Source organism: Brachionichthys hirsutus, unplaced genomic scaffold (genome assembly GCF_040956055.1).
Source record: "Brachionichthys hirsutus isolate HB-005 unplaced genomic scaffold, CSIRO-AGI_Bhir_v1 contig_790, whole genome shotgun sequence".
Lineage (NCBI taxonomy): Eukaryota > Metazoa > Chordata > Actinopteri > Lophiiformes > Brachionichthyidae > Brachionichthys > Brachionichthys hirsutus.
Genome location: NW_027180324.1, coordinates 372,957 through 391,470, shown reverse-complemented (window position 1 = coordinate 391,470; position 18,514 = coordinate 372,957). Strand labels below are relative to the sequence as shown.

The window sequence follows — 18,514 nt, the reverse complement described above, 5'->3', positions numbered from 1 at the left end:
GTACTTATCAATATACTGGAGCACAGGTCAGCTACTTTGTCATGGCTTCAGTCACCCTGATCCAAGCTTGTGTTTATTTAGAATCCAGTGACTTGCTCTAGTCTAAAGTATATAATGTGAATATTTGTATCTGATCAAGTTTTTTGCAATCATCGTCATTCTAGGGTTTCACTAAAGGATATAATTTATAATTCATCTTTGTTTGATTATTATTCAGCACATTTATTCCATTGTTGAAACAGCACAGTCGAGCCTTGCAGGCCTTTGGGGGACCTTTATGCAGTCGCTGGGAGATTACGGAACTTTATTCCTCTCCCCAAAGATTTCACATGCTGCATAATGCTGCTAAGTCACTCCAGATAAGCTATGATTAACTATGTGACACGGAGGTCTGAGAGCGTTTGGATTACCATTTAAAAAATCAGATGATTTCAATGGACTGCAGGACCTCTTGAAGATAATCAATGAATAGTTAATTTGGTATTTGTTTGGATGATAACCTTCAAAATCCCACTTTGCCACACGATCGCCCTGTTCTGATTTACCACTGTCAATCCAGCTTAGTTTTAAATCTGCTTACAATTTAGCATAGAGAGTATTCATCCTATGATTTAAGTTCATAGTTAGTTCTGTATACAGAACCAACAAAGAACTCAAAAAGACACATGATTTTAAATTGAATAAACTATTTTAGATTTAAATTATTTTAAACCTCCACTGAGATCCTGCTGGCATCACCTCACAAATACCAGTGGGAGGAGAACAGAGACGTGACCAGCATCTCTGGAGAGGCGTGGTGATAGCTCTCATATCCCATCATGCCTTGCATTGAACTGGGTTATTAAAACATAATGTTTCTTGTTGCAACAGACAGGTGTTACTTTTGTTAATGTTTGTGGTTCATGCATAAATGGTGATTAATGTTGTAATTACCTCTTTTGGTTTTACTAATTGTTTATAGATTGAAGCATTAGTGAGGTGAAGGTTAAATCTTTTCGTAGCCTGCTAGTGTTTTTAAGTCTGTGATGATTTTTCTGTGCATGATGGAAAATCCATGCTTGGTGTAACGGTCTGATTTCTACAATAACCTGATTCTTAATTGAGCTGTGAACGACGACTGATCAAATGTTTAGGCAGTATTTCAGCATAAAAATGTTGATCTTCTATGTTTTGTAATTTATCCCAAACATTTCCACCAATGTACAAACCCAGAGAAATTACTGATTTAATTAAACGGAACAGCGTGTTCTATTTGCTCTGTGGATATGAGATAATAATATTGTAGTGGATGGTGGTTGTTGGGGCGCCAGTGGGTTGTTCAGGGCAAATATTGAGGAGTGACTTACTAATGGCTGGCATGGTGAGATTTACTAGGTCTGACAAAAAATCTTTTGAGTGTAACCCAGCCTGCTGTTCATTCTATCACTCTTTTAGTAAAGAATCTAATCATGCTATACAAATGTTGAGCCGTCAATTAAAAAGGGGTAAGGGAAAAATAATTTATTAAACACTTGTTTTTTCATCATAGGCCAGTGGTATTAACTCGTGCACACAATCTTTTAAAAGGAATATATTTATCTGCCAAATTCATTCCCCTTTACAATCATTTACTTAACAAAAAAGGTTATGAACACATTTTTTAGGGTGCACCTAAATTAGTTACTGGTCAATCTAAATAAATAAATGTGTTAATTACACTTAAATATTCCAAATACTCAAATACAACAGAGCACATATATATGAGAAAGTATATATAAACTTTTACGTAAACATTAGAAAAATAAATATAGTTCCATAAGCTACATTTGATCACGCCATGGAAAAAGCGTTTGACTAAGAAGCTCAGGAGTGGCCGGGTTCTGAGGTCACTGGATCAAATCACGTGGCGCAAAGAGTCAGGGTGGAGTAAGACTTTTCTTGGCAAGCTTGGAGACACTGAGGATTATGGTACTTTGAAGGGGAGATTTAGCTCTGACTAGAAAGAGTGTTGAGTCAAAGAGCTGCATATTATGCTATGTTGAAATTTAGAAGCAATATGTCATTGAAGGAAATTATTTTAATAATCAGTTTTGTTTTGTCCTTATCTTCGTTCAGAAACCATGTATGCATACATAGTAGTTATTTTTTTGCTTAGTCATCGAAAATAGCCACAATGTTAATAATTAGATGTCTGTCTGCATCTTTAAGTCCATGATGAGGTCATCGTCTCCCTGGGAACCGCACAGCTTGGTCCTCAGGTGTTTAACCTAATGACAGACTTGGCATCTGAAGAGACCGGCCTTTGCACCTACAGCTCAGCCTTGGGCTCGCTTTTCAAACCGCTGACGGGTTGAACATGCAACGTTTTAACAACCACACAGTGCAGCAAGGTTGTTTTTCCCCTCCGCATTTGGAGTGAAAGAAAGAAATGTAGAATAACCAGTCAGCCTACCGCTGCAGGTACCGTGGCAGGTTTGCAACAGCATCTTTGTCCTCACTCCTAACCCAAACAAGCTAGGATCTCCAAGCTAAGCAGAGCGAGATCTTTGTGGAACAGATGAAATGGGGAATTACAGAGGTAAGAGCGGGAACACTGTTTTTGCTCTGCTTGATGATTCCTACAATACGGTTGAACCCCTTTTGGATGTTATTCCTGTGGTTCTGTTTCCTACATTTTACTTAGCGTGCACTCTCCGACAGTCGAGTTTAGACCGCTGAGAAATATCCATTCAAAGAGATTATATATACAAACTGTGGTCATGCTGTGAGGAATTGCTTTCTTTTTCATTTTGACAGGCTCGGGTGTTATTTCTTTTTGATGGAAGGTGTGTTTTATCAGACAGTAAAAGAAATAGAGAAATTCAGATTATGGTCCTTGTAATACTCAATCTATGAAGATTTTAATAATTATCATAAATTGCCTGTATCCTGGGACTCTGCAATTCTTCGGCTTCTGCAAAAATACACAGAGAGAGAAAGCAGAACCCTGACCGGGTTGGCAACTTCTGTCAGTTTCAGGATTTGCAGACTGCGTTCTCCTCTGTGCAGAATTCAGGGAGGAGGAGCTCTGCCAAACTCAAAAAAAACTTTTTCCCATTTCCTGTTGCTGTATTTTTTGGGAATCGAGTTCCATGGCCTTGATTCAGAGGCTGCAGTGGAGGCGGTCTGGAGTCGGTATGCTACAATGGTGTGAATGAGCAGGAAAGGAATTTGGGATACTGACAGGCTACACAGTGTGGACTAACATTCTCGGTAGTAGTAAATCCTTAACACTGGCCCTGGCACATGGCTGGCTAGCAGAATACCTCAGGGTAACGTTTCGTAAAATGTCTTGGGGACCTCCCACATACATCACGCCTCCTCCCCCAATAGCCTTATCCCGGCCAAGAACCTTTCTGTTCTCTCTGTAAACAGACCAACCAGCTCAGCTAAATGATTCCTTATTCGTCTCTGTGTGAGCACAGAGCAATTCAGGTTTTGGTGCTTATACATGACACCATTTGGCCTTTTAACCCTTTGGAATGATCTCTCTTAGCATTGAAGCGACTCTCTCTCTGTAAAGCTACTGTACAGAAGGTCTTCTCGTCACCCTCGGGCTGTGATTTTGAGCATTAGAATAAAAGATAAACACTTTAATGGAAAGAGTGTCCACACGCTAGCTGTAGGGCTGTGTTTTAATTACCATTTGTTCGCCTCCTGGTGATTTTAGTAGGTAATATTCCTCTACTTTTAAGAACATTTTCATAATATATGAAACCAATGGGTCCGCTCATATCTTTGAGATACAAATTATGGTAGATCCTAAAGTCAGTAAAAGTGTTTCATCCTGCAGTCGGGGGGCTTCTGGTAAATATGAAAACATCCAGCATTCCCTTCCTGTTTCTTTATTTTCTGCCTTCTCTAGAATTGTTGACTTTCATTCCGTTAGTGTTCCATAACTTTGTATTAGGTACAGAACTATTTTTTTAAAAGCTCTGTTGTCTCAAGGCCATATGGCATTGATTTGCCATATTCACAAACATGGAACATTGACATCCGTTTTTGTCTTTGGGCCATATGGTGTGTGTGGGTGTGCGTTTTGCCGGTTGTTGCGGCCGCTGATAGTCATCGAGGAGTGGTTGACTAAAGGAGTTAGTATGTTTGCACACAGTTTTTCATACGAGAGTGAGTGTTGTTGTTTTTGTTGAGTGTCTGTGATGACCAGATTGTGTGTGTGTGTGTGTCCACACAGGAGGAATGCCAGCTCCTGAGCAGAGCCCAGTGACGGAGGAGGGGCTTCTGCCGACTGTCCGCGACCGTTCCGCTGGCCGCAGCATGGAGGTTGATAGCACAGCCACCACCATCCTGGCCTCCGTCAAAGAACAGGTAGCATATTGCTTCCCATTCATTCCTCACTTTGCTTCATGTAATTGCTCATATCAAGGCATTGTTAAAGCTTTTATGGGGTGTTTATGTGGAGATCAGGAATACTACTGGTAAGTCACACATTCTACTCGGAGTTACTCCATCACATAAGCTATATGGACTTTTATCTTCCTGTGAATTTATCCTATGTTCCTTTTTTAAACTGTAATCATATAACGCTGCGGCACAGAATGCGAAGCAGAAATTTCTCTTCATATGGAATGGTGAAAATATCTTCCTGGCAGAACTGTAGCCTTTCTATATCTCCTTTTTGTCTTTTTTTGGGTGGAATAAGACGGACTAGCAGTTCTTGGTTGTTCATCGCCTGCAGTCATGGCCTGACTCGCATGAATGGACGACCAGGGAGATCATTGAGGAGGGTTTATGATCTTGTGGAGGGACATGCCCTCTGACTCACTCACTCAATCTATGTCTGTCTCCCTGATTCTTCTCCACTCCCTTCAAAGCCACGCTTTCTCTTTTGGTCACTGGCTTCACTCTATAGTCATACATATTTGTGAAAATCCAGTGCCGGGCAAACTAGGCGAAGACATTTAGCATATTATTAATGTTAATTCCATCTCATGTTCCCAAATGACACTTTAATTAAACAACAGTTTGAAATTAATTGTCTGGTAGTTGTTAAAGAATGACTCACAGAAGTCTCAATTTGGTTTATTGCAGGGAAGTTGGCATTGTTAACATAAGTGAGTGAGTGAGGAAGGAAAGAAGGCGGTAGCACCTGCCGATGTCACTTCCTTCCTCAGAGTGTACTTCAGTTGTCTGTCCGGTTGGAGCAGATCTACGCAGGCGAGCAGGAAGAGCGGGAAGCCTGCCTGCTGCTGCTTTTGGACTTTGTGGCAGTTATTCAGACAGGATTCCTGCTAACGACTGCAGATTTTAAACTGATTGTTGTATCGGGTTTGGCAGGCAAATCAGACGGTGAGTGAGAGCAAAAAAGACGGAGGTGGCACTGGCTTTTTTGATTGCTTTTTCCCTGTGTTTGCTTGCGTGAGGGTTTCCTGTGATTGTTGAGAAGCAAACCTTCGAGGGATCTCGCTGTCAGTGTAAATATGCGAGTTTGCTGCACTGTGGTTGCGGTTCGGGCAGGGGCTCAGGATGACCGTGGTTTCAGCAAGTGTTTATATGACAACTGATTTTTATGTGCAACCCTTCTAAGACTTTTCATTATGATTTCCTCTTGTCTTGTTTTATTCACTCCTTGACTTTGCTGATTTGTCTTTTCTATCTTACTAAAGTTTTATGTCACTGCTGTAGTTCCAGCTGCTCAGGCTTTGCCCAAATGCCCAAACAAGGACAGATTCACCAGCTTATGATTCCATTCTCCCTGTGGGTTCATTGCTTGGTCTCTTGCTTCTGATTGCTAACAATCTCTCTTCTTTGCCATTAATGTAAGGATTTTATTCTGGTGGGCTGTAGTTCCTTCTTATTATAGTTCTATCTTTACTCTCTGCCCCTTTAATTCACTGTTCCACCATCTGGATGTCTTCCATAATGGTTTACTACAGATCCCGTTTACGTCTTTAGATATCCGTCTTTTTGTTTCTGCACAATTTTTGATTTGTAGAATTAGTCGGGCAATTTTTCAAGCCTGTCTCACACATGACCCTAAACGTAAACATTTTAACAAATATCTTTAATAACATTTGATTTCAGCAAAAAACAATTAGCATGAGAGATATGATTGAATGGTCATTTCCTCTGCTGCCTGTATTAACTGAAAATGTTTAGCTATGTGCTTTGTCAAGGTCAATTTTAATTGAAAGTAAAATTGATTACCGGTAAATGTAATCTGACAAGGATCTCAGATACATCTGCCGTCATGACAACCGCACGAGCTAATGTGAAATACTATTTTGTCTGCTTTTTGGTATCTTCATTCACAGAAAATGAATCTCCCTTGTTGTACATGTGGTTTCCCACTGGGTAAAGGTGAGAATCAATGCAGTACACGATTCGTCACTAAAGCAAAATCATGGCTTTTCTTCACACTCCGTATTGCCAAGGTGCGATAGAAGATTTAAAAAAAAGCATGTCAGCGAATGAAGGCAAAGATTGGACTTAATTTTTGTGAACAAACGTTTGACACTAATTGAATGAGTTCCCAAAGAGATTGTAGATACCATTAAATTGGTAATTCAAATGATGAGAGTGATTCAGTGAGGCTATAACAACTATAACACCCGGTCCTCCGCCCAGATAGAGCTGCACCTTTCACTAATGCTTCATTTTGAACTCTTTTGCTCAGGCTCGTATCTGTTGGCTTAACAAGGACTGCAGGTACCAGTTCAGAGTAGTGAGCACTGCCTGGGTAGTGTTTTACAACGATATACGAGCAATCGAGTCACTCTGTTATCAACAACGGTTAACTATTTTCACAAACTGGTATTCTGCTCGTTGATCAGGGTTTGGTTAAATTAAACCGGCTTATATCGGTAATGACCGTTTCTTTGTTAAATAAAATATTGCGCTCTCTGCTTGTCGTGTTTTGGTGTGCTTATTTTTCTCCTCCTTTACGACACTTTACCCTCAGAGCAAACCTTTTATTTGCTGTGCTTGGTCATGCCTGCATAAGCCATACATCTAGCAACAAAGGCTCTCTTAGCACGACATGCTGTGGTGTTTCAAATCATTGGGTCTCACTTTCACTTTGAGTCCAGTTTTTCAGAAAAATCTGTCTCCTGCTTCCTACGTGGGCACATATTTCACACAGAGATGGTGCAGTGGCATCTCTTTGAAGTCCAATCTCCTTTAATTCACATTACACTCCAAAACAATGTAGAAACATTGCTGCCAGCAAAGAAACCATTCTGTTGAACATGGAAAAAAAGATCAGATCAGTTGACCGTGTCCTCTAGGAGCTCACAAACTTTGTCCTGTCTCTCCAATTTGCTGACATGCTGTCATGTTTTCTTCTTTGAGGTATCTGCTGATTGCTGCCGCTTGGGCCATATGCATAAATGTAAGCATCATCATCACCGCCCTATTCTGCCATTACACCTCGCAGTCACACAGATGTGCAGTTTTGGTGCTGTAGCCACCTCTGCTGCAATCACAGAGGTGCAACAAACAGACACCTCATTACACAAAAACAAAGGCGTATCAGGCCTGCACTGAAGACTGCATGAAAGGAGCGTCTGTGACCTTTTTCCACCCAAGCCAGGCAGACACACACAGACGCCAGCTTTCTTTTCAGAGCCCAGGAGCTGACCATGCTGTGAGTGGTACAACTCCGGCAGCCACTTAAAAGCTTGATGAGTTGGCTGAAATATTACCCACTAGAGATACCGAAGCAAGCCTTGTTCGTGTTTTAATGAAGCCAGAATAATCTTAGTCTAAGCGACCCAGCTTAAGGAGTTCAAAGTTGTGACCAGGGCAAAGCTTCGAGGCACTATTTTTCCATGATGTATTTCATGCCAGAAGAGCAGCAGAAAGGCTGAATTCTCTCTGCAGTCTTTCTGAGTGTCTATTCTCCCTCCATAGGTGAAATTAGGACTCTAATTACAATCGACTAGTGATTTTCTCCACTCCTCAGGGTTTTATCTGCCTTCCTCTCCCTGCTGCTCTGTCACAGGCAAGGAGAAATCTAGAGGCATAAGCATTCTAGCCTCAATTATAGTCAAAAGAATGGAAGCCTGGCTCCGAGCAATTACCCCGTGGGGCAGAAGAACAAGTATGAAAGTGAAAGAGTGAGACGGATTCAGAGGGGAGGGATGCAGGTGAAGGAGAGTGCTCCGATATACAGAGGAAAGACAAAGCGCTCAGATACAGTAGGACGCAGAGGATGGTAACTAAAGCAAAAAGGACAGAAGTGGGAGTGTCAGCATGATGGAGGGAGGCAGAGAGGGTGTCACCTGGGAATGACTCTCTGAAGCGCTGCGGCAGGAAGCTGTCAATGCAAAGGAAAATGGAAAGGACTGGAGAGAAGAGAAAATCTGCTCCTAATGTGACATGATGCCGGCGCCGTGGTGTTTTCGTCCAGGGGGGAATGCTGTTTTGAAAGCATCCCTGGGACATCGTCACGAAACAAGCCTGTTAATACTCATCATCATCATATTCATCATTATAACTCACCATTATGGCTGTCTGCCACTTACAGAAGGCCCAGAAGACTTACTCTGGAAGGTGGTGGTACAGCCGGCCTATCATTTGGCTCCCATACGCCAGGGAGGAAGAAGTACTTGATTGGGTGAATCACCGATGAGATTGATGCCTCTGTCATGTGTGTGGGTTTCTCTTAATGACTGGTCCTTGATTGCTTATTGTCCTCATTCTAGCCCAGAGCAATGCTTTGTGTGATACAACACTATTGATCTGTCAGAGGAGCTGAATGGTCACTGATCCACTGAATTGCACTGGCTGTCTGACTGTTCTGTTCGCAAGTTACTTTAATTTATTCCCCAAATGTTCAGGTGTAATCAGAATACACAGAATAATCACATTTTATCAGCTTGTAGCTGCAGAAACTAGCAGGTCCGGTAGAGAGCTTCAATCAACGGAATTGGTGGATGTAAAAATGTTAAAATGAGGGGAAAGATTTGAATTTGTCTGCTGAATGCTTTTGAGTCTAGCATTTTACAGATGGCCTAGGCCCTGAACGCACCAGTGATCAGATGATAATGTTGGATAGGTCACACACTGTACAAAAGCTTGCTGCAGGAGAGAGAAATGGCCCAAGGCAGGATTTGTGTGTTCCATGTAAAATGAACACTTGACGTTTAATAAAATATATTCTTACTAGGTGTGTTTTAACAGTGTGTGTCCACTGCTACAGAGCTTTGAATGTGAAATTCTTTTAAATGTTGCCACTTGAAGCACTAATGGAGTATAAGATGTGCTTTTAAAGTGTAATTAAGTGGGTCATGCTGTGAATATTAACAAGACAGAGATGTAAAGGCATTAGGTTTGATTAAACTTGGCTGCCCATCCGCCTCAGCATTCAGCCGGTTTCCAGCTTTTTCCTTCTATATTTCCTGGTATCACTTGTTCCAGTCAGACCTCTGCAACATGCAAATACAAGATGGTATGACTTGGTACCTGTAAATGAGTCTCTTCGCTCCCTTGCACAAACTGTCCTCTGTGTTTGACTTTCTTCGTTTTATTGTGGGAGCTGCTGCTGTGTTAATCGGAGAGCCGCTAATGACACTTTCTTTAATGGCATTTTCATTTTTAAGCCAAGTCACTTCCTTTTCACATACAGATATATATAAAAGAATGATCTCAGTGATCTGGCTCATCTGTGTTAGCAGCATGTTTCATCTAAAATTCCGCCAACATGAAGTTATTTTTGGAGTGCGGATTTGTGTTGTTGTTGTAAGAGGCCTTTTTTAATTGGCAATGCGAGACCTTTAGACCTTTCTCAGGAAATGTTTTTATTTTGTATTTTTTAAAGCATTTTTTTATTTCTTAGGTGATTATACCAGTAGAAGGATGCTGAGGATGGAACTGCCAGGAAACAGGGCTAGAGGTCGAACTAGGAGAAAATACATGGACGTATTGATGGAGGACATGAGAGTGGCTGGTGTTGGGGAGGACGATGCAAAATGACTACAATAGTCATTTTGTTACTCAGAAACAAGTTGGATTTCCAACTATACATCCAAACAAATATATTACTGTCGTCTGGTGGTAAAAGTGACTGAATTGAATAGAATGTTTGCCTTTGCTGTGATTCTTGCTTACAGTGCTGGCATAAGACAAATAATCCTAAGCAGCTAAAGTGAAATTACCACAGTGGGACCCATCAATTGATATGGGGAACCAGCGCTGAATTAGAAAGCTCCAGAAAGCTTCTACAGCAATTTTATCATTCTCTGACCTTAAATTTTGTCTGTATGTAAAACTGCAGAGGTCATTTTTTATTCCTCTGAAGAAATAGTAGCTCTGCAAGTTTCCTGCAATAAGGGGTTGTAATGCAGCATTAGAAATCCTGACAGAAATGATGTTCCATTGTAAACTTGCTTTCCCATTATTTTAGGGTGAGAGAGAAGCCTCTTGCCATATTAACAGCTTATACAGTAGAAAAGATGCGGTGCAGCTGTGGGTGCTAAAGCAATTTTCCCTCTCTGATTAACCCGTGGTAATGTCTGCAGCTTACCTCAGAAACACACATTACTGTATTTCTAAATGCCCTTCTAACTTGTGGGGTTATTATAATTCTGTACAATGTGGCATGACCCTGTAGCCATTTTCCTTAAACCTTAGTATTGTAACAAGGTGACTTTGTGACAGTTTGTGTAAGTAATTGTGCAGCGTACGAGTCACACATCCCATTCGGAGGCTTGTTTATTCCGCACACACTTCAGGCCTACTTATCTGTCCCTGATGCTGCAGAAATCCTTTAACTTCTCCTTTAACATTGAGCTCTCTGTGGAACAGGTCTGCCATAGTGCAGCTTGTAACATACCGGTAGTTGTGATTTTTGCTTTGCCAAAAATAAATGTCATCTAACCCAACAAAGCTAAGCAAAATAGGTCTCAACATCACTAATGGCCATGCACCCCTTTCTATAGAGGTTCAAACCCAAAACCCACTCTCACGAGCTACAAGATCTATTAATACATCAATGGTGACTTTCACATTCCATGAACATACCTTCCTTTGCAGTTAGATATATGGCATCACAGACCTTCATATTATGCATGTGTGGTGCACAATTAAGAAAGGTTTGCAACCACACTAGTTACTGATGAATACTGTGTGTAGCTGAATAATTGGAACATGCAAGTAGGCATGTTCAATGAGCAATTGTAATGGTTAAGAATTAGGGCTTGATGTTATTCATATTATGATGCAATGAATGTTTTCATTCATACCCCAGAGCTTTGAACTTATTAGATATTCACTAAATGTAAAATAACACATTCAAACTTTAGAGAATTGAAAGTTGCAGGCAGAGAAAACATGCCAATCTGTAAAGCAAAGTAGACTTTATGCTGACGTGTTAAAATGTCTTGTGGTTGTCTAATGAAAGGAACTTTTGAGAAAAGAAAGCAACAGTTTAAATTGTTACTGGTTGACTGCTTACTATGTGAAAGGTGCTAGAGACTTAAAGTCAGACAATCTGTCTAATCTCAGTTAAAGAGCTTGGCTCGTTGGGAAGCTCCTGAATGTTAACCAGAGAAACCACAGAGGTTCTTCAGGAAGGCTCCAAGTTTAACCAAAGGAATAGGGCTTTCAGAACTAGTCAAAAGGAAAATGCCATTATAATCACAGCACAATAGAAAATAATTCACATCCCACTTGTGTTTATTCTTGATTACTAAATTATTATTGGCTTTATTTGATAGAGACAGCTGAAGAGCTGACAGAGCATGTGGGCGAGAGTGGGGAGCGCTGTTGTGTTTTTCAAGCAAAAAGTAAATCCAAAAATTATTCCTGATAAATTATTGACTCGTATCACATTGACAATATGTCACAGGTTTACAGTGCATGTGTACATCAGTGTACACTTTTGAATATTTGAGGTCTAATTTTGCACAAACCTTCCAATTATGTTGCACTACAATCTTTCTACCGAACCAGCAGCGGGCAGAAGCCCCTTCAGGCGTGTCTGATGGGTCTTGCATTGTCAGCATTCATAAAGATGATGAGGTAGCCTGGACATTGGCGGTGTGGTCTGCTGTCGTGTTTCATCTGTTTCTTTCGGGTCCATCTGAGGACACAAGGGGACAGGATCTGAATCAGCTCTTGGACTGTGTGCAGATAAATCCCAGCAGCCTAAATGTAATAGCAAATGAAGGCATCGCTGGCCTTGTTGGTACAGGAAAGCCGGTCACCCATTGTCCTTGTCTTGTCCTTTTGCACTAAGGCTGGTACAGACATGGCTGAGCCCACACTCTTTAAATAAGCATAGGCTTTGTATCATGGTCATTTTTGCTGTACTCTGTCTGATCATTATGCTGGAGAAATATCGACTATGCAGGGGCCAAGTAAATAGGAAATTAAAAACACACCGGCCCCCAAAAAGACAAATTACACAGAGCCGTGAATACTCATTCTCTTTTGCATCATCTGAGCCTTGCAAACAGACACGTGTGTTCCTCATCTCTGTTTCAGCAGGCCAGGGCCCATTTTGCCAAATAGCTCCGTGCATCACCATCTATTTATGGACATATTTTATCAAACCCATAAAAGTCATAATGAGACACAGAATAACAAAAGTATTGAACTGTCTGTGAGAAAAGGGGTTTTAAAGGTCTTTTTTTGGCAGCATTCCTTTAAGGTATTTGAGGCCAGTCAATTTGGCATGACAGAAAGAGTGCATCGATGTTTCCAGCAGGCTAAAGGATTGGAGAATCAGCCACTTAACTCTTCCATTATCCACGCAAACGATCACTGATGGAAATTGTTCTTCTGGAATAAAAAAATAAATATTTAAGTAACAACACCAATACGACAGAGACAATATCTGTAAAATTTATAACAGGGATGCTACCAATTTATCAATCCAGAGAAAGGAACATACAGACTGCCTCCAGAAAAACTGTGGCGTTAGGGTCGGCATGATGGCAGGACGGCTGTCAACTCTAGATTTAGTGCAGAATATCAGTAGTGACTGCCATGTCTACAACAGATGTCTCTTTGCTGTGCATGATTAATGTAATGGTGCATGTAATCAAAAGGCCATCTCACTTTTTGTGCTTTAAAAAAGACAGAGCTGTTTACTTTGGCTGCGGCTTTATGTGCAACTAATGAGAAGTGATGCTTTAGTTCAGGGGTCTCAAACTCAAATTACCTTGGGGGCCGCAGGAGGCAAAGTCTGGGTGAGGTTGGGCCACATCAGGCATTCCACAAAAACAGAAAGCTTAACCTCGCCCATAACAAGCATCTTACTTTTCCAATACATAGTTCCCACAGGTCATGTGACCGCCCCCGGAGATACCATCTTCATAGGCAAGCTGCTTCGTTTGCGCGCCTTGTTTACTATATTTCACTCGCAAATTTCAACTATTTTATCATATTTGCAGCGTCATCACGAATAGACAAAGTGAATCGGACTCTAAAGAGACTCTATCAACACAAGATAGAGATACGATGCGAACATTTCCGTCATTAATGCCGTAGATCCATATGTGCTCACAAATTACACAATACATGTGAGCAGGAAGTCACTGGAGGCTACAATCATTCTGCCGAGGGTTGGGTTGGTGACGTTTGCTCAACTGCAATCAGTGGAAAAGTGGTCGTCATAGCAGAGTTGTGTTGAATGATGCATGATAACGGGTTAAACTTACCTTGACCTGCTGTCCGATATAAAGCCCCCGCCTGCACAACTTAGCTCCTCTGTTCCCCTTAAAGCAGCGTCAATGCTGCTTTCTGTAAATTGTATTACTTATTTGTACACTTAAGAATGATATTAGAATCTGCGCATCAGTCCATCCGTGCAAAATAAGTAACTTACAGAGACCCTTTTTTAATTCAGTCAAATAATTTATTGAAATTAATAAAAAATTTATTTCTTGAGGTAAAACATTCCCAAAGTGTTAATGCCAAGCCGCTGCGTCCCTGCATGGGTCCTCTGCAAGCCTGCTGGTGCGTCATCTCCGCTCACTGCAGCTGCACGGCTCGGCTGATTGGCCTTGATTCACTGTTTGCTGTTCTCATAAAGGGTTTTACAACATGCATGAATAATCATATATATTTTATACTGAGCTTTCCAGTTTCGTATGTTTAAATGAAAGGAACAGAAACAAACATTTGACAGGCGGCATAATTGTGTACAACAATAACAGCAACAACAGTTAAACGTGCTTTGGACCGAGATAGTTCACATTTTTGATGAACTTATGTAGCAAAAATGAACAAGCAATGCCAATATTTGTCTAACTTTATACCTAATGTCAGTCGGAACTCCATTCAATGCGTCGTAAAGCTGTTTAAGGTATTAATTGTGGCACGATTCATGTAGTGACTTACTGCAGCGCAGACGCCCTCGATCTCGTTACTTTCTACAATAAAGCAGCAATTATGACATTCACAAGTTACCAGCTTATAGTCCTTGGAAAAGGTTCATTCTGTTCCGAAAAAAAAAGAAAAGAATTCATATAAAACTCGCAGGCCGCATTAACCTTAAACTTTCATATTGTCCTGAGGGCCACAAATGATCATCCTGCGGGCTGCAAATGGCCCACGGGCCACGAGTTTGAGATCCCTGCTTTAGTTGAAGTTACTGAACATGCTGACGCCACAAAACAGTTAGATAATGAAGGCAGAAGATCTGTTCTGCCAAGAAGGACAATTTTAGGAACAGGAAATGTCACTCCTCGTTTGGAAACAACAGTTTGTTCTGTGTCAGAGTTTCTGCTCCACGTTTCCTGTAAGATTTGAAAATCCTGGACAACTACATTCAACATTTTATAAAATTGCATCTGTTACTGTTGAGTTTAAAAACTATTTAGAAGCCATTAAAACCATACGTCACACCCCAGAGTATTTTATTCAATACCTCGGGAACAGGACTCAGCTGTCTTTTTTAAATTACTCTTCCTTGTGTTACTCATGTGACTTTAACTGCCCGGTCATTGTATTCATTTACACCAAACGGGGCAGTTGTGCGTTAGGAGTAAAGCCTCTCTGTGTATTCAGCCTCTGACTGAAATCAGAACTCATCAGAGATTTTTGGTCATCTTGATCCAGTTTCTTCTTTTCCTCTGGATGGTCTGTAGGTCATAAATCATCCATCCAGCCAGCAGTCGGTAAGGACAAAGCAGTTCTAATTACAGTGGACTGCTTTGGACTGCAACTCACTCGCTGCAGATAGACTGTGACAATGAAGAGAGATCTACCATAACTGACAAAAATTAAAGCCGTCCTGCTTTTGATAAACTGTTCCAGTTGAGTGCCTTCAGTCCTCATACCTTGTGATGCAGCAACATTTTTGACCTTTAGACTGTTTAATAAAAAACCCTGTTCTGTGTCTCATTGAAGTCTCAGTCACTCCTTCATTGCTTTACACCTAAAACTTGTGCTCTGGTAATCCCATTTGCTCCTATGTATAATTTAAATCAGAAAATGACCTAATAATCCATATCCAAAGAGACCAAACAGTATTTAAATATGATCTCTCTTACATTAAAGACATGTTACCTTTTCAGTCACATGACCTGCACTATCTCCACGCGATTGAGTAAAAGCACAATTTCTGAGCCTTGTGATGGGATTTCCCACCTATGGAGTGGACTATTTCTCCTTTTATGTTTTCTACGGTACCTTGTGAAACGATACCGCCCTGGACCAGCTGTGCCGGAGCTGAATTTGCTGTTAAGTTGATGCAAACTATGCATTTCTTGCAGCATTGAGAGTAGCTGTGCTAATTCACACACAAATGAGATGTGATCGTATTGTGGACCATTTCATCAGGAGGTTGATTTTCAGTATTGTAAACCGGCCCTACTCATATATGTTTTGATACTCATTGTGAGCTACAGGATACTCGTTTCATTTGTGTACTGTGTGTACTGTGCTGTTGTGTAATTTATCGTTGAGCTCTGTCTATATTCATTTCTTAAGGGAAGGCCTGTGTAATCTTTATGTGCAGCACAAGAAGTAGTCGGGAACAGTAGTGGAATCACACTGGTATCCCAGCCCCGTGATACAATATCATCATATTAGGGAAATCGTTTTCTCTCCTGCATTCCACGTCTCACTACAGTCAACCACACATATATTTTACCGAGGCAGAGAAGAGCAGCGGAGCGTAAAGCAGTTTTTTTGGAGGTGGGATGAAAAGAGCATGTGCATAGTGTGAGGGGAAATTTCCGTGCACCCTCGGGGAACAGTGGAGGGGAGGCGTGGAAAGTGGGCTGGCCTCAGTGCTGCAGAGCCGCTAAACGTCTTCAGACAGGACACAATAGAAGCTGAGATACTGATGTGTCTGTGAATGTGCCCAGCTGCCCGTGAATGTAATTGAGCATGGTAATGGACATTATAAGGGACAGCTCCAGATAGCAAAGCAAGGATTTAGGTTGCATGAGGCCTTTTGTAAGAAAAGGGTTTGGTGCTGGTGCTTGTATCCTTTTCATACATGACAATGTGATTGCTTATAAATGAATGTGCCTGTGTATGCTTGTGTACAGAAGACCCTGTGAGTGTCTTATGAGTGTCACGATGCAGCACCGGGAGCGAGAAAGCTGTGCCACTAACAGCCTGGCTAAGGCTGGATAATTGGTCAAATACTGATTTATGCCCAACTCCCATAGAAACAGGGCTACCAAAGCAAATATCATCCACTGAAGTCCTGCTCGTCCCTTTACGTGGTGAGAAAAATAGCAGTTTCATGCAGAATGTAAGTGTGTGCCGTTTGTGGCTTTATAGGAATGTGTGTGATGCCTGCTTTATAAGCAAGTTGTGAGCAAACATCCTGTTTTTGTTGCCGCGTGCTTCTCTTTTGTGTCATTAACCTACATGTCATGATGAAGAATAACGCTGTAGAAGCAAGCTGTCAGACTGTCAGCCAGCCTCTCATAGAAGAGAAGTGGGTGAAGCTCTCTCTGAGGAGACTGTTGTCCTGTCCCTCAATACTGTCGGTCTCTGCTGTGCTTATTTGCAGGAGCTCCAGTTTGAGCGGCTAACCAGGGAGCTGGAAGTGGAGAGGCAGATTGTGGCCAGTCAACTGGAAAGATGCAGACTCGGAGCCGAGTCGCCAGGCTCTGGTAGCAGCAGGTGATGAGAACATGTACACGGACACACACACAAGCTCACACAGTGCAATCTAACATATGGCTATTTCATCCTTCACAACAGTGTCCGTATTCCATTCATTCCACCTTATGGCACATTGATGGGGTATCCGATTGGTGAACATAAACATTTTATGTTTTGTTATTATGAAATGGACAAAATTGGTTTGATCTAATCTAAAGAGATTAGATGTTTCCTTCTCATCAGTGGATTAAGTTGAGCTGAAATGGGAAGATGTTTGCATACCAAATATCAAGCCCGTGTTTTTCAGCAACAGTCTGTTTTTTTCGATTGTGAATACGTCAGTTCGTCGAGTCTTGTTTGCTCAGTAAAGCGTTACTGTCAGTCTGAAAAGAGTTTGGCGCTTCTGAATTTGTTCTGGGAAGACACTTGATCAGCTGCAGCACGAGGCTGCCTGATCATCACACCTCAGTGGCCACGCATTCTGTCCAGTCACACAGTCAGGTTCATTCTTACAGCTCAATACGTCTGAACAAAATCCCAGTGGGTTGACATCAGCCGTGTGTTACCACGCAGACTTACCTCACTGTCATTTGTCAAAGGTGCAGAGGGTAGACAGTGAAGTACAGGAACCAATAGCATCGCTACAAATCTATACACTTAAATCACGGTTTTCTAAAATTAGAGCTATAATTTTTGCTATGCTGCTCTGCACTTTCACAGAAAGCTAAATTAAGTTTTGTAACATCCAGTCATGCGTCACCATTTTCAGCTGTAGTTGTACTTGTTGTGTAAGTAATATGTAGACCGTCATCTAGGCCTGATTAAAAATGTAATTCCTTGAAATAGCAAGGGAAATTAAAATAGAGGTTAATAGACTGTGACATTTTTCAAGGACTTTTAATGGGATTGTTCTTTGCTATTTTCTGCTGCTTTGCATCTGTCACAGCCAACAGGAGATACACAGCGATATACCGTGTGGGTGTTCTAATAATGATTCATCAACCCTGAACACTTAAAATGCAACTGCTTCAGTGATCGGACCTTAAAGTGTATAATGGTGTATAAGAATGTAAAGGTAAAGAAACTTCCGGATGCTGGCGCTACATTTATTGTTCAGGACTCAATCACAAGTCTTCAAGCTCCAAAAGCTGCATATTTCTCGTTTGTGCGGTAAACAAACACTATTTGACACTAATATTAATTGTCGGCTGGGGAATCTTGCTACTTTTGCTCATGTTATTTGTTTTAAGCAAAAAATAATTCAACATTAAACCGTTTCTGTTGGTAAACTGATTATTCTTTTCTGAAAATTGATCTCTAAATGATCTGAATGCACAAAGAAATCTCGAGTTCAATTGACTGCTCATCTTAAATGGACACGCTAATGCATAATATGGAATTTAAGTTTTTCCTTTGACCTTGCTTCACAATAGCTACAGAGAAACAAACTACCGATACTGCTGCC

The 18,514-nt window shown here is 41.2% G+C and overlaps 1 protein-coding gene across 1 annotated transcript in view; it reads left to right on the top strand.

Annotated features, from left to right (window-relative positions):
* Window positions 1–2,541: 2,541 nt before the first annotated feature.
* Window positions 2,542–18,514, top strand: part of LOC137912756 (plakophilin-4-like) — a 50,037-nt gene continuing 34,064 nt past the window's right edge. The window contains exons 1-3 of the mRNA XM_068756894.1: window positions 2,542–2,557; window positions 4,211–4,344; window positions 16,955–17,067. Of these exons, the coding sequence (XP_068612995.1) occupies window positions 2,542–2,557; window positions 4,211–4,344; window positions 16,955–17,067 (263 nt within the window). The remainder of the gene's footprint in view (window positions 2,558–4,210; window positions 4,345–16,954; window positions 17,068–18,514) is intronic.